Source organism: Artemia sp. Qi Xiang Cuo, chromosome 8 (genome assembly GCF_049724085.1).
Source record: "Artemia sp. Qi Xiang Cuo chromosome 8, ASM4972408v1, whole genome shotgun sequence".
Classification (NCBI taxonomy): Eukaryota; Metazoa; Arthropoda; class Branchiopoda; order Anostraca; family Artemiidae; genus Artemia; species Artemia sp. Qi Xiang Cuo.
This window is the reverse complement of record NC_142801.1, coordinates 62,209,650-62,236,778: the sequence shown is the minus strand read 5'-3', so window position 1 is coordinate 62,236,778 and position 27,129 is coordinate 62,209,650. Positions and strand designations below refer to the sequence as shown.

The 27,129-nt window shown below is 35.9% G+C and overlaps 2 protein-coding genes across 2 annotated transcripts in view; one reads left to right on the top strand and one right to left on the bottom strand.

The window, feature by feature from the left end:
• LOC148949673 (uncharacterized) overlaps positions 1-21,873 on the top strand; it is a 30,276-nt gene extending 8,403 nt beyond the window's left edge. The window contains exons 2-3 of the mRNA XM_089093055.1: positions 8,586-8,771; positions 21,384-21,873. Coding sequence (XP_088949181.1) covers positions 8,586-8,771; positions 21,384-21,724 — 527 coding nt within the window. The 3' untranslated portion in view covers positions 21,725-21,873. The remainder of the gene's footprint in view (positions 1-8,585; positions 8,772-21,383) is intronic.
• The window catches only part of LOC148949671 (histidine protein methyltransferase 1 homolog), an 80,872-nt gene continuing 75,399 nt past the window's right edge, over positions 21,657-27,129 (bottom strand). Inside the window, exon 6 of the mRNA XM_089093054.1 lies at positions 21,657-21,783. Within this exon, the coding sequence (XP_088949180.1) occupies positions 21,731-21,783 (53 nt within the window). The 3' untranslated portion in view covers positions 21,657-21,730. The remainder of the gene's footprint in view (positions 21,784-27,129) is intronic.

Below are 27,129 nucleotides of genomic sequence, written 5' to 3'. Positions count from 1 at the left end.
AAAAACATATTTTCTATCTGGAAATCAACTACGCTGAAACAAAATGGCTATCGCAAACTTTTGATGGGATGTGTTTGGGGGAATGATGGGCGGGGGGGGGGATAGTTGCCCTCCAATCACTTTTGACCCTCTAAAGGGCACTAGAACTCTTGATTTCCATTCGAATGAGCCCCCTTTGAAGTTTCTACGACGACCCCTTCCATATGAAGTGCCTCTGGGAAAAAAAATAATCATAGGCAGCACAATCGCACTGCCTAAGTAAAGAACGATGTTGGCACCATGTATTATTTATTTTTTGTTTTCCATACCAGGGCACTTCGTATCGAAGGAGTTGTCGTAGAAACTTCGAAAAGGGCTCATTGGATTGGAAATTGGAGTGGCTAGTGCCCTTTTTAATAGTCAAAAGTGATTTGAGGGCAACTAGCCCCCCCCCATGCCCATTATTCCCCCAAACACATCCAGTTAAAATTTTGAGATATCCATTTTATTCAGCTTAGTTGATTTCCGGATAGAAAATGTTTTTTAGAAGGACACTCCCCCACAACCCTCAGGGCAAGGGTTTTAAGTTATGCCCTGGGGGCATATAAGAAAGATGTTGGCACAATGTATTATTTATTAATTTTTTCCTTTAGAGCAGGGTACTTCGTATCGAAGAAGTTGTCGTCGGAAATTCGAAAAGGGCTCATTCAATTGGAAATTGGAGTGGCTAGTGCCCTTTTTGATAGTCTAAAGTGATTGGAAGGCGACTAACACCCCTTCCGCGCCCACCATTTCCCGAAACACATCCAGTCAAAATTTTGAGATAGCCATTTTGTTCAGTGTAGTTGATTTCCAGATAGAAATTATGTTTTTGAGGAGGACAGTGCTCCACAGCCCTCAGGGCAAGGGTTGTAAGTTATGTCCTGGGGGTGTATAAGGTTTTTTTTTTATAGAAGTTGTTGTTGTAGAAACTTCAAAAAGGGCTGATTCGATTGGAAATTCAAAGAGCTAGTGCCCTTTCTAGTAGTCGAAAGTGATTGGAGGGCAAATAACCCCCTTCTCACGCCCAGCTTTTCTCCAAACAAATCTAATCAAAATTTTGAGATAGCCATTTTATTCAACGTAGTTTTAAGTTCTGGAAATTAGGTCTATGAGGATGACAACCCTCCCCCCCACCAGCCCTCAGGGCAAGGGTTGTAAATTATGCCCTGGGGGCATATAAGGTTTTTATAGAAAGCATTGTCGTAGAAACTTCAAAAAGGGCTCATTCAATTAGAAATTTAAATGGCTATTGCCCTTTTTAATAGTCGAAAGTGATTGGAAAGCAACTAACACCCCTTCCTTGCCCACTATTTCCCCAAACACATCCAATAAAAATTTTGTGATAGCCATTTCGTTCCACGCAGTTCAAAGTTCATGAAATTATACCTTTGAGCAGGACACTCCCCCCACAGTCTCCAGGGCAAGGGTTATAAGTTATGCCCTGGGGGCATGCAAGGTTTTTATTGAAATCTTTGTCGTAGAAACTTGAAAAAGGGCTCATTCTATTGGAAATTCAAAGGGCTAGTGCCCTTTTTAATAGTCAAAAGTGATTTGAGGGCAACTAAACCCCCTCTCACGCCTATGTTTTCCCCAAAGAAATCCAATCAAAAGTTTTGGAAATAAGGTCTTTAAGGATGAACCCCCCCCCCCCCCCCCCACAGCCTTCAGGGCAAGGATTGCAAGTTATGCCCTGGGGGCATGTAAGGTTTTTATAGAACGCCTTGTCATAGAAACTTCAAAAAGTTGTTGCAGAACTTTCAAAAGGGCTCATTTGATTGGAAATTGAAATTGCCCTTTTTAATAGTCGAAAGTGAGTGGAGAGTAATTAACCCCCTCTTACGCCCACCATTTCCACAAAAACATTCAATCAAAGTTTAGAGAAATCCATTTTGTTCAACGTAGTTGAAAGTTCTGGAAATTATGTATTTAAGGATGACAAACCCCCCCAGAGCCCCAATGGCAAATGCTGTAAGTTATGCCCTGGGGGCATATAAGGTTTTTATAGATAGAGTTATCGTAAAACTTCAAAAGGGGCTCATTCAAATGGAAATTGAGAAGGCTAGTGCCCTTTGTAATAGTCGAAAGTGATTGGAGGGTAACTAACCCCCTTCTCACGCCCACCATTTTTTCAAACACATCCAGTCAAAGTTTTTGGATAGCCATTTTGTTCAACGCAGCAGAAAGTTCAGAAAATTAGGTCTTTGAGAATAATACCCCCCCCCCCCCCAGCACTCAGGGCAAGGGTTGTAAGTTATGCCTTGGGGGCATATAAGATTTGTATTGAAAGTTTTGTCGTAGAAACTTCAAAAGGGCTCATTTGACTGGAAATCGAAAGGGCTAGGGCCATTTTTAATAGTTAAAAGTGATTGGAGAGCGACTACCTCCCTTCTCACGCCCACCATTTCCCCAAACACATCCAATCAAAATTTTGAGATAGCCATTTTGTTTAACATGGTTGAAACTGGATATTAGATCTTAGAGGATGAAAACCACCCTAAGAGACTTTAGGGTAAGGGTTGTAATTTATGCTCTGGGGGCATATAGGTGTTTATAGAAAGCGTTGTCGTTTCAAAAAGGGCTCATTCGATTGGAAATCGAAAGGCCTAATGCCCTTTTTAATAGTCGAAAGTGATTGGAAGGTTTGACATTTTATAATGAAGATTGATGTGGGTATAATGTATTATTTTTTGCTGTTGTTGTTGTTTAGACCAGGGCACTTCGTAGCGAAGAAGTTGTCGTGGGAACTTCAAAAAGGGCTCATTCGATTGAAAATAGAAAGTGGTGATGCCCGTATTAATAGTCGAAAGTGATTGGAGGGCAATTAATCCCCCTCCCAACATACCACGCCCACCCACCCATTTTCCCATTATTTTTAAAAAATAGATTTTTCCTTAATATTAAATAAAAATGCACTGTTTAAATGTTAAGTATCAATAAGGAATCTCAGCAGTATCCCAAGAACGACCGAGGGTATTATGATCTAACTTTCGGGGCTATTTCTGCTCTTAAAATTTAACCAAATCAAAATAGCGTAAGTGTATCCGAGCTGTCAAAGAAAGTAAACAGATTTTTTTGCGAGCGGTATCAAGTTTTTCATTTCAGGTCAACTAGAGGAGGTATGAAACTTAATATTATTGATATTATTTGATTTATTAAAGTTATAAAAGTAAAAAAATTTATATTTTTTTCAGTAAAGTGCAAATTTTGTCTGGCCTTGGGAAGGCATAGGAGTTTTGCGCCCAACTTATGTTAATTTCTGCTCGTTTTGAGTTTGAATCGGTTATTTATTGTAATTTCTGTTTGTATTGAGTTTCATTTATTTATCGATGCTGAATTGTGGTAGTTTCACGCTTTGTAGGTTATTTGATTTTATTTTTGCTCATTTTTTGTTTAATGGAGTTCTTTACTGTTCTTTGATAAACTTATTTTGTGGAAAAAGTTTTTTTAGTTAATAATAATAATAAAACATTGGAACCCTATGGCCTTTACTATAGGTAACGCTAGAGCTTTGCCTCTAATTTCTGTTCGTTTTGGGTTTCATTTATTTATTGATGATGATTTGTGGTGGTTTTACGTTTGTAAAATTATTTTACTTTATGTCAACTCTTGTGGATTATTATAGCTCTTTACTTTTCTTTCAAAAACTTGTTTTGTGGAATTTTTTATTAATCAAAATTTAAGACAAGCAGAAATAAAGTCTTATAATGATGCGAACTTAAACGGGGCCTGGCTAACGACTAATAAGTTTATCTTTTTATTTTTTTTGTATATAATATAAGCTATTCCATAACACGTCTTAGAACACTTTTTAAAATATGTGTTCCTGATGACAGAGAAATTTTTATTCGTGCTTGTTTTCTTTTCGTTTGTAAAACATCACTGCATTTATCATATACACCCTAGAATTAGAATAAGATCTTTCAATCTCTGTACTTGCATCGAATGTTAATGATCGGGAGCGAATTAATCCCTTCATTTTGAATTTACGACACTATTAGAAACAAAATTGAATTACATAATTTATTTTTTCAAATAAAAGAAAAAGCGACATTAAAATTTAAAACGAAGAAAATTATTCCGTGTTTTTTTTTTGGTTCTAGGCGTTTACCCTCCCCCGAGAAATACCCCCACGGAAAATACCACCCCGTGGAAAATAAGGGTTTCCAAGTTTGAGAATTTTATTTTGAGTTTTGTTTTTTATTTTCCTTAGGGAAAGGAATTTTAGGTCTTGTGTATTATACGCCACTCACTCAAGTTTACGCTGTCTAAAACTCGTGTTTACGCTGTCTAAAAGTCTGTACTTTAACAGGCTATAATAAGATGACAGGCATATAATAAGAATTGCCATGTTACATGTTAATACCATCTGTTCAATTTGCGAGCACTTGTGCCAGTGCATTACTTGTGTTCTGTGTGCATTGTTACACTGTTCATCCAATAGCAAAATAAACTTTAAGAAGGTGTTGAGTACACTCTTGCGAAGGTATAAAAAATGATTCGCCCTGTCCCTAGTGATTTATCAACATTTTTTTACAGTATATTTGCAACCCCGACTGGATTGGCAAATGTGGTATGCTGCCCTAAGTGATTATCAACATAACCCTGGCTTATATCTTTAGTATATCCAATTTTACTTGGAGAAAACGAGGTGTACAGCCTTATGGATATTGAAAGCTTCTCGGATTTTAGCCCTGATAAACCACCAAAATATGTTCGAGGGACACTGTAAGAAAAATTTCTCACCCGAGCTCGTCCACAAGAAATTTTCTGGGTGGAATTTTCTGCTAAAATGTAACTGTCTGGAGGGAATTGGAAAACTTTTTAATTTAATAAATTTTTTCAACAAAACATGTTTGTTAATGAAAAATAAAGAGTTCCCGTTAAGCCAAAAATGAGTAGAAATAAATACAAATAATTTTCTTAGCGTAAACCTACCTCAAATCACCACCAACTAACAGCAATTACAATAAATAACCGAGTAAAACTAAAAAAAAGCAAAAATTAACATGAGTATGGCTGACAACCCCCCACACCTTAAGGCCAAAACATAATTTGCACTTTACTAGGTACAAGATACATTTTAAATGTTTTCACTTTTTGACTTATAATAAATAAAGAAGTATTAAGACTTTAAGGATGAAATACAAGAATATGTATATCAAACTGACAATCCACGATTATTTCTTTTTTATAAAGTGCAAATTATGTTCTGGTCTTGAAATGACTTGGGGGTTGTGAGTCCAATCCTTATAATTTTTGCACGTTTTCAGTTTTCTAAGTTATCTATTGTAGCCTAATTCCTGTTCGTTTTGGGTTTCATTTATTTATTATTGGTGATTTGTGGTAGTTCACACTTGGAAGATAAGAAAAACTGACTCGTAGATTTTATAACGGTTTCGTCCGTAAAACCGCCTAGATCCCAACCGTTATTTATATCAATTTTCGTTCAACCTGTAGACGCCCTTTAATATTTAGTCCACCGTTTTATTAAAAGAATCTTTTCGTGTTACATTTCAATATAACCAAAATAGTAAAATTTTGATACCTACAAAATAGGACGTTACGAACCAATACAACCAGATTTGTTCCTCGGATTGTTATCGTATTAAATCAATAAATAATGTTCCAATATTATTCATATGCTCTCCTGATTTTTTCACCCCTCGGGTTTAGAATTACGGACAGGGCGCTTTGTTTAAGAAATCTTCTACCCAATTTTCACAGCATACTCCGATTAAAATACCCCTGCAATCCCTCTAGATAATCTGTTGATTTGCATAACAAATATTTCTTTCCCTTTAAAAATAGGAGTTTGTATTTGGGGCCCAAGTGACACTAACTGAATTAGCTTTTGAAATAGTTTGCAAAGTACAGAAGATACAGCAATGGGCCTGTTAGAAGGCGGATTAACTGCAGGCTTAACACTCTTCACCACTAGGGTGGGTAACTGTACCTAAAAAACAGTATTCTTCGAACAAAGTCAATCAATTAAAATGGTCTGATATGCAATATAGATGCTGCATCAAAAAGGGGCCGTCATTCAGTAAGTGTAATACACAGATTTGATTATTATCAGCAGATAGTTTTTTTTTCAACTTTGAGCACAGATGTATAATCATAGCGCTAGGTATGCCTAAATGATTGGCTCTTCGGGAACAAGTTTAACTAGCTTATCACTAGACCTTTCATTTTTAACTCTCTCAGGTGGTAAGAATTCACTACCATAATAATCAACCCAGACTACCTCATTTATATCACTGGCACTCTGCCCTCATCTTTTTAGAGGCATAAATTGAAGTTTCCAAGTTATATTTGACTTTCCGAGAGTTTAAATATTGTTTCAAGCTTCAGGCTGCTTAAATTGTCTGCTAACTGAAATTACCTAACTGAGAACCCTGAAGGTTGAAAGCCTTGAGCACAAGTAGAAGGGGTTTCAAAACGCATGACTAGTTATGTTTTGCTACTAGATTTATATGAATCATCAGACTTGTAATGAACAGTAAATTGGGCACAGCAAAAAGTTTAAAATGTACAGCTATCTACCCCCTCCCCCACAAAATCTTGGTAGTTCTTGCCCTTTCCTCCCCCCTCCAATAAGATTTCTTGGTGTTGTAGTATCTGCTTGTTCCAGGATTCAAAGTAAATGAACAATGAAATAATTACATTTTTATGAAGCTTTGGATGAAATTTCTACTGTAGAATTTCCCAAGACCAATGAGTTAGAGCATAAAGACTCAATTTTTTTTTCATTTTGAATCTCAAATTTGCTAAATATATTTACCTATACAATGGTTCCTTTTTACTTGTTGTGCCATTCCTACTATTCTTTGTCTTACTATTCTTTATCTTTATACTGTTGGGTAGAATGCAAATTTGTCATATTACTAATGCCAGTGTAAAACCAATTCTAACTCAAGTCTAAATTAAAGCCAGATACAATTGTTGCCAAAAAATAAGGATTTACCCTAGTAGCCTGCTCCATGAATGTTAGAACCAGGGGCGAATCTCCAGGATTTTTATTGGGGGCAAGAGGGGGTCCCTATCTGGATAGTCAAAGGGCAACTGCCCCCCCCCGTGCCACCCCCAAATGACGCCCCTGGTTAGAACACAAAATATTTGAACACTAGAACATAAAATCAAATATGCTAGTGAAATTAAACAAATCAATTAACTCATACCAGACAATTGGGGATGGAGAATAGCTCCTACCTCTTTCTCTGAGATTGATGAGTTTTCCCTGAAAAAAAATTAAAAATAGTGGCTTAAAAATTTACTTCTTCTTCTATTTTGACGATGTGTACAATACTCTAATCATCCTCCCCTAAGCATTGGAATCATGTGCGCCTATGACTTAGAAGATTATTCCTATTTTTTTAAAGTTTACTGTTTTTCCCAAATTTTTGTGAAATGTAAACATTCTTTTTTTATATATACTTTTCCTCTTTTCTATCATGTCGTTGCAAAGAAAATATGCAGAAAATGTAGAGAAAATATCGTCGTCTTCTATTGTGGTGTGACCAGGCTTTTCAGTCGAGACTATTCAGCCCATTTCCGTATCATGTTATAGAATAATTTCATCATTTTCTCCTTCTTCTTAAAACATCTAAGAGGCTCATTTTTCCCCCAGTTCCTAGATTTACTAACCTGTCCAGATGTTTGCATTGTCACGGAAAATTAATTTGAATAAGATTAAAATTAAACCAGTGAATTTGCCAGGAGAATCCTATATTCACTCTTGGTTTGATTTTTCCAATCGCATTTGTATCAAACTGATTTTTACGGAAACTTGAAAGAGAAGGCATGGAACTTCTACTTACTTGATCAGTAGTTTTGGATCTACTAAAGTTCTTAACATACAAATCAGTTCATGTCATATTGAAGTACCATTTTTTTTACTGGAAAACTGGATACATTTTTTTTCTGAGACTACCTGGCTATATACCATCAAACTAAAATTACTGGACGCCCTCTAATGGATCCCCTGTCGTTTTAATGTCATGCTGCCACACTGTGCCACTTTTATCCACATAGATAGAACTAGAATCAAATATTAAATGAGGATTTTGCATTGGTTATAAATTGTAATTTTGATTTGAAATGCAACAAACCGGTATGAAATATTATTTGAAAAACCTGCACATAAGGATTTACCCTTACTCCCCTAAAAAATCTTCTGTTTGGAAGATTCCATGGAAAAGCTTGATTAGTCTGAAGCTAAGAATAAAATTTTAGCCACCACATCTAAAATAAGAAAAATATTGCCATACTCGTTTAATCATACATTGTGTATGCCTAAAAATAGAAATTTACCCTATATGCAGGAATTCTAATTGTTACAGTCATTTTTTGGTTCACAGAAACACAAAACAATTTGATATGAAAACGCCTGTGTCCGTTTCACAATAAATGTATTATTAAAACATCCATTTAATATTAAATTTTTTTTAATATAATATTATATTAAATTACTATAATATGTAATATGTTACTATGTTACATATTATATTACATCCGTTTAATATAACATTATATTATATTTTTAATATTATACTATTTCTTTCCAGATGCTAAAACAGAAACTCTTCTTGAGAATTTGAATGATGAAAAAAAGGACTTAAGAGCTAAACTTGTCAGTTTGAGAAATGGTAAAGAAAAGCTATTAACTGAAAAGTGTAATGACGAACGTCAGATTGATAGGCGGGAATTAGAACTGAGGCAACTTCAAGTAAAATTGGAAGGAATGTCGAAAGGTAAGGATATAGTCTGATAATAAGGTTAATATCAGCCTTACCTAAAGGTTCATGTGTGGACATGTACAGGATTTATGGTAACAGGGGGTAGATCCAGAATGAAATTTCTGAATATTTGTTTCTGCTTGATAGTGGTGTTAATTAGGGGAAGAAGGGCTTCCTCCTTTCCCTAGATGTTTACCCTCCCCCCCCCCTCCCCGATTTAAAAAATACCTCTTTAGTTAATATTCATTGAAGCTTGCCCTTTCTTGGTATTTTCATTGAAAAAAATGAAGGAATTTGCCCACCCCCCTAGATATTGAAAACACATCTTGTTCCTCCTTAGTTTTTCGTAAACTGGCGCTACTCATGTGTGGGCTGCTATTCTCAGTTATTTCTTGCTATTAAGCTGAAGCAGTATAAGGATTTTGGTTGTAAAAAAAAAAAAAAAAAAAAAAAAATCAAGCACAAATTCCAATTTGGAAGGAACAAAAATACTAAATTCATGTCAATAATGACATGATATCAAGCCTTTCTCTGAATTCCCGTTATGTAGCCTTGCTATATTTTTACTACAGTTAAGGTTGGAATTGATTATTTTCTTTTTAAGTTTATAGGGGAGGGAAGGCGTCATAACATCTAACCGTCAGGACATCGAAAAAATCCGTCATAACATTGACAAAAAATCAGTCAGAACCACTAACCGTCACAACATCGACACGTCAGGTCATCAACAGTCACAATCGCTACCCATCAGAACGTCGACAGTCATAACATCGACACGTCATAACATCTAAAAATAAAGTCATAACGGAAATCCGTCGGAACCACTAACCAGTCATAACATCGACACGTCTTAAGGGGGAAAAGGTACCTAGGTTAGGTTACGTATTTAATATATGCTATGCTTTACCCCCACCCCCCTGATTTGCAAATATATAGCCCAAATTTGTTTCTAAACTATTATATTATTATTACTATTATATAAACTTAAAAAAATTTTTCATAATGAAAATCTGTCAGAGCCACTAACCGTCAGAACGTCGACAGTCATAACATCGACACGTCATAACATCTAAAAAATTTTTTTAGATGTTATGACGTGTCGATGTTATGACTGTTGACGTTCTAACGGGTGGCGATTGTGACTGTCGATGAATTGACGCGTCGATGTTATGACTGTCGACGTTCTGACAGTTAGTGGTTCTGACGGATTTTCCTTGTCGACGTCATTACGTTTAGTGCTTTTGACGGTTAGTCGAAATGGTAGCACCCCTATAGGGGATAAGTTATTATAACCCACACAATGAAAATAATGGTGGAGGAAATAAATAGGAAAATAGAATCGGTATATTCAATTACAAAAAATTCGACAAAAGGGTGTTGAGGGGATTAACACACATAAGCCATACTTGAGAATTTTCCATACTAACTTTGAAATTATATCCATAACACCAAAATTACTAAAAAAGAAAGTTATTGAAACTTCAGAAGAAGTTTACGAAAATAAGAAGCCAAGACGTAGATCAGAAATAAAATAAGATATAGATATTAGTAAAAAGTTTGCGAAACTTAAAATACTTAATTCATATTCTATTTAAGTCACCATTTTTAAGAATAATGAAAAGATCTTAAGCACAAAGGACAGAATTATCCTAGTTTGGGAGTTGTTATTATTTAAAAGTTTATAATTATTATTATAATATAATAATACGTTATAGTTTGCGATATTATAACTAAAATATTATGTAATGTTATTATAATATAATAATTTACTAAAGTATAATTGTGTCAGAGCAAGTCTGTTTCCTTACTTTCTGACAAACTGCACAACTAGTCTGCATTTTTTTCGATTTTTTTTCCAATATTTTCTATATTGGAAACAGTCCTCTAAGTGAAACTTGGAACCCTATTAGTAACAGGAACTAAGCCATCAGATGCAAGAGCAATTGTGGAATGTTTCAGAAGAAAAGAACTAGTACAATTACAGGTGGGAAACCCAAACTTATGTAATTGATCTAAATATCTACACCAGAAAAAGCAACAAAATTAGCGGAAACCATTTAGGCAATACGATTTTCGGACGGGCTTATCAGAATTAGGTCATCAGTATATACAAAGTAAAAACATCAACAAAACCAGGAAAACAAGCATCTAAAATACTAAAAATACAGATAGAGTGAAAAGAGTAGGATATAACACCCCTTTTTACTCCTCTGTGCACCTTTATAATAGCACCTACCGTATATTTTGACTAAAGGAATAAATTTAAAAAACAGATTTTAAGAAGCAGTTCTATGGTTGTAGCCACTTGTACAGAGAAAACCTAGTAACCACGAGAGAAACGCATATAGAGAAGCCACTAGTATAGAGAAAACCTAGTAACCGCTAGAGAAACGCATATAGAGAAGCCACTAGTATAGAGAAAACCTAGTAACCACTAAAGAAACACATATAGAGAAGCCACTAGTATAGAGAAAACCTATTAACCGCTAGAGAAACGCATATAGAGAAGCCACTAGTATAGAGAAAACCTATTAACCACTATAGAAACATATAGAGAAGCCACTAGTATAGAGAAAACCTAGTAACCACTACAGAAACACATTTAGAGAAGCCACTAGTATAGAGAAAACCTATTAACCACTAGATAACCACATATAGAGAAGCCACTAGTATAGAGAAAACCTATTAACCACTAGAGAAACACATATAGAGAAGCCACTAGTATAGAGAAAACCTAGTAACCACTAGAGAAACGCATATAGAGAAGCCACTAGTATAGAGAAAACCTGTTAACCACAAGAGAAACACATATAGAGAAGCCACTAGTCTTGAGAAAACCTAGTAACCACTAGAGAAACACATATAGAGAAGCCACTAGTATAGAAAAAACCTATTAACCACTAGAGAAACACATAGAAAAGCTACTAGTATAGAGAAAACCTAGTAACCACTAGAGAAACATCTAGAGAAGCCACTAGTATAGAGAAAACCTATTATCCACTAGAGAAACACATATAGAGAAGCCACTAGTATAGAAAAAACCTAGTAACCACTAGAGAAACGCATATAGAGAAGCCACTAGTTTAGAGAAAACCTAGTAACCACTAGAGAAACACATATAGAGAAGCCACTAGTATAGAGAAGCCACTAGTATAGAGAAGCCACTAGTATAGAGAAAACCTAGTAACCACTAGAGAAACGCATATAGAGAAGCCATTAGTATAGAGAAAACCTAGTAACCACTAGAGAAACACATATAGAGAAGCCACTAGTGTAGAGAAAACCTATTAACCACTAGAGAAGAACATATAGAGAAGCCACTAGTATAGAGAAAACCTATTAACCACTAGAGAAACACATATAGAGAAGCAACTAGTATAGAGAAAACCTATTAACCACTAGAGAAACACATATAGAAAAGCCACTAGTATAGAAAAAAACTATTAACCACTAGAGAAACACATATAGAGAAGCCACTAGTATAGAGAAAACCTATTAACCACTAGAGAAGCACATATAGAGAAGTCACTAGTGTAGAGAAAACCTATTAACCACTAGAGAAGCACATATAGAGAAGCCACTAGTATAGAGAAAACCTATTAACCACTAGAGAAACACATATAGAGAAGCCACTAGTATAGAGAAAACCTATTAACCACTAGAGAAACACATATAGAGAAGCCACTACTATAGAGAAAACCTAATAACCACTAGATAAACTCATATAGAGAAGCCACTAGTATAGAGAAAACCTATTAACCACTAGAGAAACACATATAGAGAAGCCACTAGTATAGAGAAAACCTAGTAACCACTAGAGAAACACATATAGAGAAGCCACTAGTATAGAGAAAACCTAGTAACCACTAGAGAAACACATATAGAAAAGCCACTAGTATAGAGAAAACCTAGTAACCACTAGATAAACACATATAGAGAAGCCACTAGTATAGAGAAAACCTATTAACCACTAGAGAAACACATATAGAGAAGCCACTAATATAGAGAAAACCTAGTAACCACTAGATAAACGCAAATAGAGAAGCCACTAGTATAGAGAAAACCTGGTAACCACAAGAGAAACACATATAGAGAAGCCACTAGTATAGAGAAAACCTAGTAACCACTAGAGAAACACATATAGAAAAGCCACTAGTATAGAGAAAACCTATTAACCACTAGAGAAGCACATATAGAGAAACCACTAGTATAGAGAAAACTTATTAACCACTAGAGAAACACATATAGAGAAGCCACTAGTATAGAGAAAACCTAGTAACCACTAGAGAAAATCATATAGAGAAGCCACTAGTATAGAGAAAACCTATTAACCACTAGAGAAACACGTATAGAGAAGCCACTAGTATAGAGAAAACCTATTAACCACTAGAGAAACACATATAGAGAAGCCACTACTATAGAGAAAACCTATTAACCACTCGAGAAACACATTTAGAGAAGCCACTAGTATAGAGAAAACCTAGTAACCGCTAGATAAGCGCATCTAGAGAACCCACTAGTATAGAGAAAACCTAGTAACCACTATAGAAACACATCTAGAGAAGCCACTAGTATAGAGAAAACTTATTAACCACTAGAGAAACACATATAGAGGAAGCCACTAGTATAGAGAAAACCTATTAACTACTAGAGTAACACATATAGAGAAGCCACTAGTATAGAGAAAACCTAGTAACCACTAGAGAAACGCAAATAGAGAAGCCACTAGTATAGAGAAAACTTAGTAACCACTAGAGAAACACATATAGAGGAAGCCACTAGTATAGAGAAAACCTATTAACTACTAGAGTAACACATATAGAGAAGCCACTAGTATAGAGAAAACCTAGTAACCACTAGAGAAACGCAAATAGAGAAGCCACTAGTATAGAGAAAACCTAGTAACCACTAGAGAAACACATATAGAGAAGCCACTAGTATAGAGAAAACCTATTAAACAATAGAGGAGCACATATAGAGAAGCCACTAGTATAGAGAAAACCTATTAACCACTAGAGAAACACATATAGAGAAGCCACTAGTATAGAGAAAATCTAGTAACCACTAGAGAAACGCATATAGAGAAGCCACTAGTATAGAGAAAACCTATAAATCACTAGAGAAACGCATATGGAAAAGCCACTAGTATAGAGAAAACCTATTAACCACTAGAGAAACGCATATAGAAAAGCCACTAGTATAGAAAAAAACTATTAACCACTAGAGAAACACAAATAGAGAAGCCACTAGTATAGAGAAAACCTAGTAACCACTAGAGAAACGCATGTAGAGAAGCCACTAGTATAGAGAAAACCACTGCCCATAGTGGCCAAGAGTTTAAAAACGTTTGTTGACACAACTAGCATAAGAATATGCTTAGAATCACAATGGTCGAAAACCCTAAGCCGGTGGCTTCCAGTCCCCCATTTTGAAAACACAAGAAAATCTTGTTTTAGCCTATGCATCACTGATACCTCTCTTTTCCTCTTTGGCACTATTGGGGTGCTCGAACATTTTAGAGAGCTGTTTAAGGTCCATATTAAATTTAATGCTTATACCTACATGCTTTTTGTAAATTCAACTTGCTAATGCCATTGAAAAGTACCGTATGGGGACCGGAAATACCAGGATTTGGCGTCATTTCTTGAGCGCAAAGGCTATGGGCCATGTTAAGTTTACTATTAAAATTTCTATGGTCAAAAATTATTAACTGGAGATTCACAATACCCCTCTTGAATACTTCCCATACTAGCCCCCCTAGTATGTGAAAACTAAAAAACGTGTTTTGAAAAAAAAGAAGAAAAACACAAAAAAAACAGCTGCCCAATGGGACGAAAATTTCTTTGAAGTTTAGTTCGGGAATGGTAACTGTTATTTATATCTATCTTAACAGTAAAAGTTAATACCAAAAGCTTTCTGAGGAACTTTAAAAGAGAGCTTGAAACGCTGATGTCCCTCTGTTTCTTTGTTATTTCTCTAGCAATGGCGGGATATTCTCATTTGAAAGTTAATGCTTCCGTCTACGTGTTTTGCATAAATTCGTCATGAAAACACCATCCTAAAAAGCCATACTCTATCAAAAAACATGACTTTTTGTGTCATTCCTGGAATGGAAACATTGGGAAACCTGAAAAGTGTACCATTGAAATTTCAACAACCAACTTCCCCATTGAGTCTCCTTGATAAGTGAATATTAAAAAAAAAAAGAAAAAAAAAAAAAAAGCCTAGTGAAAAAGTTTCATTGAATTTCAAAGCTGGTTTAGGAATGATAAATGCTAGTTGTGTTAATCTTAACAGTGTAAATTTATTACTGGAACACATTTTCGGGAATTTGCAAAAATTAAAATCTGGATGTCTCCTTTTTCCCCGCACTAGCATGGCATTAGAACATCGTTTCACATAACTAACTTTGTCTGAAAGTTCTAAATGAATACCATTGATTTGCCATTCAAAGACGCTACCAAGTGCCTACCGTCGCTATCGCCAGAATTTCTTTTTAATAGCTTTGTACAGCAGAACCTTTAACTTTTGCATTAAAGTCTTAAATAAAATTCAATTTATTCTTTGGTATTTCTAGACAGGAGACTATGTCGTATCAAACCTCAGATTGATCAGGAAAAAAATTATATTCGCTGGAGGGGACTGATTTTTTTTCGATTGGGTTGAAATTGTCAAAGAATGCTGCCTATATGTAAGGAGATATCAAATTCCCTAAACATTATTTCCAGAAATACAAGCCAAAAGCCAGCAAGAGGTCTGGAATTTACGGCTATGTGTACCATAGGTCTGTCGAGTATCTCTTTCCTCAATTAGTTAGTTTTAGGTCTTTGTAGGCTACAGGCCATATCATATTGAAGTTTCACCTTTATGGCCTTTCCTGTCAATTCATGGCACCGCTCTCCTTTGTTTCGTCAGCACCTTTGAAGGTCTACATTGTGTGAAGTTGACCTGTGCAAAAATATACAATTTTATTTTCCATTCAACATTCTTTTCAAATACAACATTCGTTACTACTACCAACACCTCACTGCAGTACCAAGCCGCCTGAGGCCAACACAGCTACGCACGCTCCTCTTCCATACCAGTCTATTCAAAGCCTCCCTCCAGAACTGGACTTGAAAATTTGACACTTTTAGGCCCAAGCGTTTTTGCTGCACCGCTCTTGCAAGATTTCGGGTGTTATTCCCAAAAATTTGGGGTAGTGGAAGCAATGAACGGAACGCAACTGATGAGCCAAAAGTAATGAAAGAGAGAGGTGACACTGAACTCTCAGCTGCCATTCTTGGGAGACACAATCCCATTAGTCCTTTTTTTTAAGAAAAAATGACTCATTGATAATTTATTGCGCCTCCTGGCATTGTGCGCCCCTAGGCCCGGGCCTAATGACCCTATTGGTAAATCCAGGCTTGCCCCCCCTCTATACATGCCGACACAAATTCCGGTTGAAATGTTTAAACTACATTGTCGTCTTTAGAGAGGAGCGTTTTTCTGGTACAGCTGAAGTTTCAATATGATATTGCCTCTAGTCTAGGAACACCACAAAAAAAAAGTGAAAAATAAAATACTCAAACTGGTGACTGTTAGATATGAATATGTTACAGATGACTCGAGACTCTTTCTTTTACTCCGTTATAACAACAGGGTTACCATGGAAAGTTACTATTGACATTACAGTCCTAAAATCGTTACTTTTCATTTCAATTGGTCAAAAAGCATACCACTATAATGTACGGAAATCTCATGGACAACTAAATTTCGTATGATTCCCTAATAGAATAATAATTTAAACACTATCAGAATCTCTTTTTTTCGGTGGCTTGCTCTTCACATTACTAATAATCTCAAAATATTTCGGTCTCAGAGAGTTTATAATGCTAAGAAAAAAATTCAGATTGGATATTCAAAAATTGTTGCAAATAGAGGGAGATACAATAGAAAAGCGCCTGGGAAATTATATTCTTCATTTTTTGATCCTTCTATTCAGTGGCGCCAATTCACTAAAATGTAGGGGGGGGGGGCAAGGAGTTTTTTTTCTATTTTTTTTTTTAATTAAGATGCAAAAAAAAAAGAACAACATTAAGCAAACATACCTAAAACAGGGGGTAGCGGCGAGGTCGCTGCTTGGCAAAATCGTTGACTAATCTATTCAAATCCATTCTCTTTACCTCTTCTTTTTCAACGGCCATTTGATTTTCCTTTTTTTTGCCATGGCCCAAAGTGGCTTTTATTGCAATAAATATCTATTATCTATCTATATCTATCATGAGATCACTGAGTCTGTCGTTTCCCATCGTCGATTGCAGATAGTCTTTCACACGCCCTAATGCGGAGAAGAATCGTTCATTACTGGCAGTGGTCACAGGCAAAGTAGCAACTAGCTTCATCAGTTTTAGCACTGCAGAATAGGCAACTGGGAGGTCGGATAAGATTTCGATAGCTCGAAAAAGATTCATTTTTGAAATATCACTTTTTGACATATGCAGCTTTGCAAGAGAAAGGATTCTATGGCATGATCATCGACATCGAGAAGCTCTTGATAATGATACATAACTCTTTCTACTTTCGTAAGTTTGATAAAATCGTAACTTGAGGGGTTGAAGGCAGATAAAGCGTTGAGCAGAGGCGTATTCTGCATGAAACGTTGGTCCATCTCACTCGTGAAACGATCTATTACCTCAAAGTACAGAAGTTTACCGCACTCTGATTCAACTGGCTGACTGATAATGCGTTTACCGGTTGTTGAGTTCGAAAGAAAGTATCTGAGACGAAAGGAAATGGCTTGAATTCTATTGCTTTGAGCACTGGTTTTAGATTGTGGAGATTTCGATTCCTGGATATCGTGTAAAGCCATGAATTCAGATATGTTTTTGCTTAAGTTGTTCCATTCGTTATCATTTCTCAGTTTTCAGAGTGTCTCCTATGTCCCAGAAATCAGCGCAAGTACCTTATAAATCAACATACTTCCGGATTGAAGTTGCTCTGATAAACAATTTACAATGACTAATACTTTTTCCATTATGTATAAAGTTGAAACAAAAGAGGCAGAGTTGATTTTGTCCAGTAGTCCTTTTGCTTCACACGCTGCCTCGCCGTTGGAACTATCAGAGACTGCGGCAAGCACAGCAACAATACAATAAAATCTGGCCTTCACCTTCGAAATAGAGCGGACTGCGTAAAACCAGCGAGTCTGGACGGTCATCTCTAGCTCCAAGACTTTTTTCCCGCTAATACGCTGGGATTTCACAAATAGCTCGTGACGAGTATTGCTGCATGATATAAATGCGTAAAGTCTTTGCACCACAGAGAAAAATTCCGAAAGTTCGCTGATATTTTTTAGGCAGTCAGTCAAAACCAAGTTTAATCTGTGGGCGTGACAGTGTACATAGACTGCATGAGGCACCTTCTCCCTAAACTTTGCTTGAACTCCGTTAAATTCACCACTCATAACGGATGCGCCATCATAACATTGGGCAATACAAAGCATCGAATCTACACCAAGCTTTTCTATAGTTTCACAAATCGAGGTGGATAAGCTCTCGGCGTCTAATTTGTGCATGTGATAGCAGCCGATTGGTCGCTCCACTACTTTTACATTTGATATGTACCTGAGTAGGATCGCTAATTGTTCTTTTCTAGAAACGTCTTTTGTCTCTTCGACAAGAATAGCAAAGTAATTAGCTGATTTTACTTCTGAAATAATATCTTGGCGCAAGGCATTTCCTATCAGTGCAACTGCGTCATTTTGGTACTGATGACTGCAATAGTGACCATATCGGCGCTGTAACTTGGCCTTCAGCTTTTCGTCGCCTTTAGACATTTCCTCCATCAATTCAACCAAATTACCCCGGTTTGCAGATGTTTCTGATTCGTCCTGACCCCTCAAAGTAAGACCCTGGCGGCCAAGAAAGCAAATAGCGCGAAAAATGTACTTCACATGATCTCTATTTTCCTGAACCTCTTGAGATCTGGATTAAATTAAGGCATTCGCTACAGATTTCGAAGTATCAGTACTCATTATCTTAAATTCTGTCCATGCTGACATACAATGCCTATGTCTTTCAGAACCATCATGTTGCCTTAATATAGCAGAACTGTCTTTCCACTTACAAAATCCCGACTCAATGAAAGCTCTTTTTCCAGCAGTTTCTCAAGCCCTTAGAGTCCCCATAGAAAAATGGCGGCAAGCAAAACAACACACGGAATTCAAGTTTTTTGAGTATTCTATCCATTCATAAGTCTAATTGTAATGTGCACTGAATTTCCTTCCGTTACAAGTGGTAGCCGGATATCTCTCAAGAATAGGTTGAGCTGGTTTGTCGTGACGCATCCTAGAGATATCTGAGAGAGTTTCTTGACTGCTACTGGAACCCGCAAGGGGTTCAGCGATGCAGACCGAACTTTCAAGTTGATCTGAGCCATTTATTGTTCCGCTTGTTTCCGAAATTCTGTCACAGATGGGGGAATTTATCTCAACTAACCCGAGACTTTGGGTGCTGACACTATTGCCAGTTTCTTGCACTAAAGTTTCTTCATTTTTCTTCCGCATTTTCACCGAAAAAAATCCAAAGTTTGTTGTCGCTTTTTACTCAGTTTGATAACGATGTAAACCTTGCTTTCTGCTGATAAAGTGTTTACTTTGATAATCGTAGCCGAATCATTCAGAGTTATGGGTTCTCGTGGAGGAGGCAGAAGAGTCTCTTTCACTATAAACTATGTGTTTTATTGTACTAAGTTTATGTACAGTAGTTTAAGATAGATGCAGTTAAACGAGCAGTAGACAAGGACTTCACTCAGACACGGCAAGAGAAGAACTGAAGAAACATGTAGAAACTCACTTAGAAATCGCTCCCGTAGTCCACGGTGAAACTACCCCACTTAGAAACCCCATAAACCAATCACTTATATTTCCTGTTCCCGACAGTCCCATACACTCCACTGGAACTAGGTATTCCATAAACTATTCAGCAATGTCAAGATTCTGCTGACCAAAACCCCCTTGAAACCGTAGAACACATTTCCTTTCCCAGCTACAAAAAAAGGCAATGAACCCCACTCAGAAATAAAATAGTGTAGACGCGCTCGCTCTTAGACATTTCAAAACAAGATTATATAATTAGGGCACCAGTTTGTTGGTCGTATTTATTGGACCAGTTGCTGGTTTAATATAGCACATAGCTAAAATAGAAAATAGCTGTGAAATTTAAATAAGAAAGTAATTTTCAAAGTCTAGGGGGGGGGCCATGGCCCCCCCTAATTGGCGCCCCTGATTCTATTCTCTTTTTATCTGGTTTTCTTACAATTCTAAAGCCTAAAGATCTCAAATCTCTGCGGATTTATTAATTTAAATTTTCTTGGTACCTTCTGTGCCTCCATCCGTGGTTCCGGAACCGACATCTAATGTCGCGATTCGACCTCCGTGATTTACGGGAAAAAGTGACTTGCGGGAAAGCTGTCGGAATCTGCAAGTCTTACTACGCTTTTTTGTTTTTTGTTCTTGTTGTACTCCAATTCTTTTTGTTCATAGTGGGTAATAAATGAATTATTATTTTTATTATTTTGCCTTTTTTTTCTTTACATATATTTTTAGCCTATTTTGTATGTTTTGTTTATTCTTAAGTTACCATTTGTTAGCATTTGTTACCACAATTACCATTTGGTTTCCATTTGGAATGGTGTCCAGCTAGAAGAGTCATTCAGTCGCTATCTGATGTGGCAACCTTATTCTTTTGCCATTGCAACCTCATTTTTCTCTTTACATGCATTTTTAGCCGAATCTGCGTGTTTTGGTTTTTATCTATTACCACTAATTAGTATTTGTTACCAAAATTACCACTTGATTTTCAGTTTGGTTCCAGTAGAATGGTTTCCAACGGCCACTTTTTCTCTTTATTTAGGTTTTCAGCCTTATTTGTATGTTCTTTTTTCTTCTTCAGTTCCGTCAGTTAGTATTTGTAAACAAAATTACCATTTGGTTTCCAGTGGGAATGGTGTCCAGCTAAAAGAGTAATTCAGCCTCTATCTGATGTGGCAACCTCATTCTTTTGCCATTTTGTTTCTCTTTACAAATACTTATAGCCGATTTTGTATGTTATATTTTTTTACAATCACCATTAGTTAGCATTCGCTACCAAAATTAGCATTTTATTTCCAGTTAGAATGGTTTCGATCTGGAAGTGTAACCAGCCAGTATCTGTTGTGGCAACCTCATTCTTTTCTCATTTTGTTTCTCTTTACATATATTTTTAGCCGATTTTGTGTGTTCCGTTGTTGTTGTTTTTTTAGTTACTATTAGTTATCATTTGCTACCAAAATTACTATTCGGTATCCAGTTTGAATAATCTCCAGTTGAAATGTGTAATTCAGACACTTCCTGTAGCAATCTCATTTTTGCCATTTTTTCTTTATATTTTTAGCTTATTTAGTATGTCCTATTTTTTTACTCTTCAGAACATTAATTGGGCTTCTTTGGAAGTTTTTTTTTATAAAGATCTTGCTTTATCAGATAACAAGCAGCTCTGCTAAAAATAAGAGTTCTTTTTCTTCTTTTTTTTTTGCAGAAATGGAACAAACTCAGAAAAAAAAGAGGAAGCGCACACTCAATCTACTTTTCTTTTCTTTTTCTTGCAGAAATGGAACAAACTCGAAAAAAATTAGAGGAAGCGCACACTCGGTCTACCTGTAATGGCGAAGCTGGTTTATATTCATCCGCATTGCAGACTCGTATATGCAGAGTAGATGCCTGCTCCTGTCGAGTTATTTTTCGTGGATTGGATTTCAGAAGCCCTGACACGGAATTTTGGGTGGATATATCCATCGAGGAAGGCAGAAAATCTTTTAGAGTATCTAAATCTCAGCCTGTGCTTAAGTCCTACGATTTGTTTAACGAGAAACTGAAAATCTCTGAAAGCTTATATAGCGTCATTGTTGCTATTCGCAAAGAGATATTAAAAATTGTTAAAGAAAAATAAATATTATCAAGGCCTGACTTTCTTTCGGAACTTGATTCGCAGGATTTCCCTTCGAAGACCTGAAAAAGTGAAATGTATGATTATGAATTTTGTCTTACTGTTTTTAGTCCTGATTTTCTGTGTAACTTAAAATACAAAAACCAGACAAGGCTACATATTTTGGCAGGCATAGCTAAGTTAGGGGGAAACAGAAATTAATATAGACCCAGTGTCATCAACAAGACAGGAATTTGGGCTTTTGACAGGATGTCGATGCATATGATGGGCTGACAGGTTTTCTCAGGGCCGTATTTAGGGGGGGGGGGAGGTACCCGGTTTAAACCCCTTTCCCACGCTAAATATTTGTAAAGCTCGCAAATTAGTCGTAAAAATGCTATTAATCCTAAAATAAAATCTCCAACTCGTAAATTGGTTTTAAAATACAGGTAAAAAATTACTTAAACAAAAACATTACATTACTTTACAAAAAACATTACTTGAGACCGTTAGGCAAAGCCCATGGGAGGTAGAATCCTTCTTCTTTATCCTTTTGGTACCCCCCCCCCCCCGATCAAATTCTTTAGGTAAACCTACCCCTCCCGAGAACAAAATCCTGCGTAAGGCCCTGGATTTCCTGTTTATTTTCAATACATTGTGTATTTTCTTTTAAATCTAGTGTTGATTAAAACGGTGTTCATTTCTTTTAAATCTAGTGTTGATTTAGAGTAACAATTACTTCATCCGTTCCAGCTAAAAAGTTAATTTGTACTGTGGTTACTTTGAAATGACCTTTTGGACAACCTGAAATAGATAGATAGATGGATAGATTTATTTTCCATATACGAGTAAAATAATTACATAACAATCTACAAATCCCCACAAAGGCTCCATGGCCTGTAGGAGGGGGATTATGAAAAGATCAAATAAACATTAAACATTTAAACGCTTAAGATTTAAACAATATAAAACATTAATATTTAAACATATAAACATAAGCATTTGAACTTTTAACATGTAAAGCATTAGCTTAAAAAAAAAAAAGGAGAGTTCACTAAATAAGCTTTATCAAACTACAGTGAATCACAACATCTATAAAAAAAACTATATTTCAATAAATAATCTTTATTAAACTACATTTAATCACAAAATCTAAAAAAAAAAAAAAAAAAAATGAAAAAAAACTATTGGCAGCAGGCAAAAGTAAAGAAAATTAATCACATGAAAACAAATATTTTTTTACTAGTCTTTTGAAGGCGCCAAACGAGTGGCATTCTCGAGCCGAATCGGGAAGTATGTTCCATGTCAAATGACACGCAACAAGAGGATTAAAATCGGATCTTATTGTTGGTGTATGGGGAATTTGTATATTTAAAGAACTACGGAGTTGATAATCTGACCGATCAGATACAAAAGAAGACGTAAATCTAAGGGACCTAGGAATATCACCATGGAGCTGAAGAAAAGTGAAAGACACACAGGAAAGAATATAAAGTTTTTCAATATCCAGCAACGGTTTAGTTGCCGAACGATTTACATCCTGGATAATATTTATAGCTTTATCGTAAGTATTTGAAAGCGGTTTGAGAAAAAAAGGGAAAGTAGACATCCATATGACTGAACAATAGGAAACATAAGAATGAATTAAGCTATGCCTTTTGCTACAGCAATCAGAAAATTTGCACTTCTAGGTCTCTATGATGATATATATATTTTTTCGCTCATTTTCTGCTGATTTTTCCATACGTCCGTTAATTTCAGACTTCGTGCCTGCTCAGTGTGAAACTACCTAAATACATATGGAGGTTATCTTCATTAAATATTGAGTTTCTGGCTTTTACTCATTTTTAAGGACGTATATGGAAGTATCCACTTCACCATATTAAAGAACTGGATTTCAGTTGGAGTGGTCTTGGCACTTTTAAAAATATATATGTATATACTTATGATTTTAATAACTGTTTTTTCATTCATTTTGATCTTTACACTGACTCGTCTATACAACACCTAATTATCCTTATAGCTAATAAAGTAACATGTTAGTTAGCAATTGATCTTTGTTGTTTATCTTCAAGCAGATATAGGCTCTGCACAAGCGTCCTGTCCCCGTCTCTTTCCTCCAACAGGGATATCCCTAAGTGCACCTCAAAGTGGCGGAAGGGTGCACCGCCCTGCGAACTGCCTGCATCCAGTTCAAAGGGTGCTGATGCACTAGGGTGGCCGAAGGCTTGGGGAACCATCAGTTAATCAAATTCCCACGAAACATCATGAAAAAGTTAGACCAAAAGAGATTAAACCATGCTACGGCGTCCCCGGTAGGCGACCTGCTAAGGAAACCGGCGACCTTGGTGAAAAATTAGCAAGCCGGTCGTGCGTCAGTGAAATTGCTCAAAGAAAGCCTGAAGATAGCGACATGGAACGTTTAAAATGTCTACGGGCTATTAGCAACATACGGCTGGCGAAAAGAATCAGCAACTAACAGCTAATGAAAGTATGCGGAGAAAAGCATGACGTTTCCACCATGATCAAGGAAAGACATCTCAAGTGGCTAGGTCACATGACGAGGCGCCCAGAAGAGACCCTGACACGTCAGGTACCAATAGTAGCCCCTGCTTCCTCATGGAAGGAAAAACAAGGTGGCCAAATGGCAAGACCAATTAGCACAACGTCGTCAGAAAGGATGTCGAACCGCTGAAAGCATGGTCGCAAGTGGGAGAAGGCGTGGCTAGAGTTTCTTCGACCACTCGTAGAAGAAGAACCCAATGGAAGCATTTAGTCCAGCAGCTTCTTGATGCCGAGTTGGGCTGAATAGCCTGTATCTTGTCTTAAGTAAGTAACTAACTAAGTCTTTTTCCACCATTAATTAAAAAAAACTTTCCGAAAAATAAGTCTTTCAACGAAAAGTAAAGGCCATTTTAAACTTAAGCTCAACAGATACAAATACCTTTTAAAATTCAAACTTAAAACGACCAGAAATTACTATTAAAGAATAAATGAAACCCACAACGAAAAGAAATTAAATAAACAATCATAGCAAAAACATACAACAGGTAATAATATAAATGAATAAATAGATCTTAAAGCGAGTAATGCTTAGATTGAATATGAAAACAATGCTTAAGACTAAAAAAATATTTTCCTATTGAAGTACAAATGAAACTTAAAACGAACAGAAATTAAATAAACAATCAATGCAAACAAACATACAATAGATATTAATGTAAATTAATAATAAATCTTAAAACGAGTGACACTTAAATTGAATATGCAAATCAAGTTTGAAACAAACAAATATCACAACACACAAGAGTTTGGGTATGACCTCCTTCTCTAACTGTAGAAATCTTAAGCCTTCTGCATCATTAGCTCTTTACTGGAAACCAATTTTATCGCAAATATTGTCTTTTGTACTTAAAACTGAAAACAAACATTAAAATTGTAGCAACATTTTGACCTGATGAGCTTTCAGCAATTGATTTCATTATACATGAAACATTCATTTTAATTTATAAGCTCTTTTTAAAGTTGTTAAAGACGAATATAGTTTCCCTAAAAACAAGTGTTTGGGTACTGCCTCCTTTCCTAACTGTAAATAAAAACCAAAAGCCTACTGCGTCGTTGGCGCTTAACTGAAAACGAATTATATTAAAAATATTTTCTTTTCCAGTTCTTACAGCATTGAAAATAAAAATACAATTAAAGTGAGATAAATTCTTGAACTGAAGGATCTTTCAACAATTAATATAATAAAATATTCAGTTTGATGTTGTTTATACTTTCCAAGACTGTTAAAGACCCGTATAGTTTTCAGTAAAGCGCCAATGACGCAGTAGGTTTAAGACTTTTACAGTCAGAGAAGGAGGTCATACCCAAACTCTTGTTTGTAGTGATTTTTGTTCGTTTCAAGCTTGATTTGCATATTCAATTTAAGTTTCACTCGTTTTAAGATTTATTTATTACTTTACATTAATATCTATTGTATGTTTGTTTGTATTGATTGTTTATTTAATTTCTGTTCGTTTTAAGTTTCATTTGTACTTCAATAGGAAAATATTTTTTTTCGTTTTAATCTTGATTCGTATATTCAGTTTAAGCATTACTCGCTTTAAGATTTATTACTTGATATATATTATTATTTGTTGTATATTTTTACTATGATTGTTTATTTAATTTCTGTTCGTTTTGGGTTTCATTTATTCGTTAATAGTAATTTCTGGTCGTTTTGAGTTTGAATTTTAAAAGGTATTTGTATCTGTCGAGCTTAAGTTCAAAATGACCTTTACTTTTCTTTGAAAAACTTGTTTTTCGGAAAATTTTTGTTTAATTAATTTTGGTTCGTTTTTGATTGCAAAAAGTTTCAAATTTTTAAAAATTCCTTATTTCAATATCAAACTTAAAAAAAAAATCAAATATTCATCGAATTATCAAACTTGGTACTAAAACAACGATATCAACATGAAAAAATGGGTTTTCGCTGTAGCGATAGAACATGAGTACCAAAGTATGTCCCGGGAAGGTATTTTGAAGTACCTACTTCCACTCCGTCTCCCTCTAGAGGGTCTATTACTGCGACTGTGTAGCAAGTTTGTGATTATTGAAAATATTAATATCATACGTTTTACCTTAATTTTCTCATATCAGGTCCTTTTTCTCAAGGTCAAGTTCCAAAACTACTACTAATGCCATCTGAATAGAATTTTAAGTAATGACATTATAGGGCACTAGCCCTTTGAATTTCCAATCGAATGAGCCTTTTTTGAAGTTTCTACGAAAACGCCTTCTATAAAAACCTTATATGCCCCCAGGGCATAACTTAAAGACCTTACCCTGAGGGTTGTGGGGGAGTGTCCTCCTTAAAAACATATTTTCTATCTCGAAATCAATTACGCTGAACAAAATGGCTATCTCAAAATTTTGATTGGATGTGTTTGGGGGAATGATGAACGTGGTGGGGGGGGGGGGGGGGTGTAGCCCTCCAATCACTTTCGAATATTAAAAGGGGCATTAGCCCTTTGAATTTACAATCGAATGAGCCTTTTTTGAAGTTTCTACGACAACGCCTTCTATAAAAACCTTATATGCCCCCAGGGCATAACTTAAAACCCTTGCCCTGAGGGTTGTGGGGGAGTGTCCTCCTTAAAAACATACTTTCTATCTGGAAATCAACTACGCTGAACAAAATGGCTATCTCAAAATTTTGATTGGATGCGTTTGGGGGAATGATGAACGTGGGGGGGGGGGGGGTGTAGCCCTCCAATCACTTTCGAATATTAAAAGGGGCATTAGCCCTTTGAATTTACAATCGAATGAGCCTTTTTTGAAGTTTCTACGACAACGCCTTCTATAAAAACCTTATATGCCCCCAGGGCATAACTTAATACCCTTGCCCTGAGGGTTGTGGGGGAGTGTCCTCCTCAAAAACATATTTT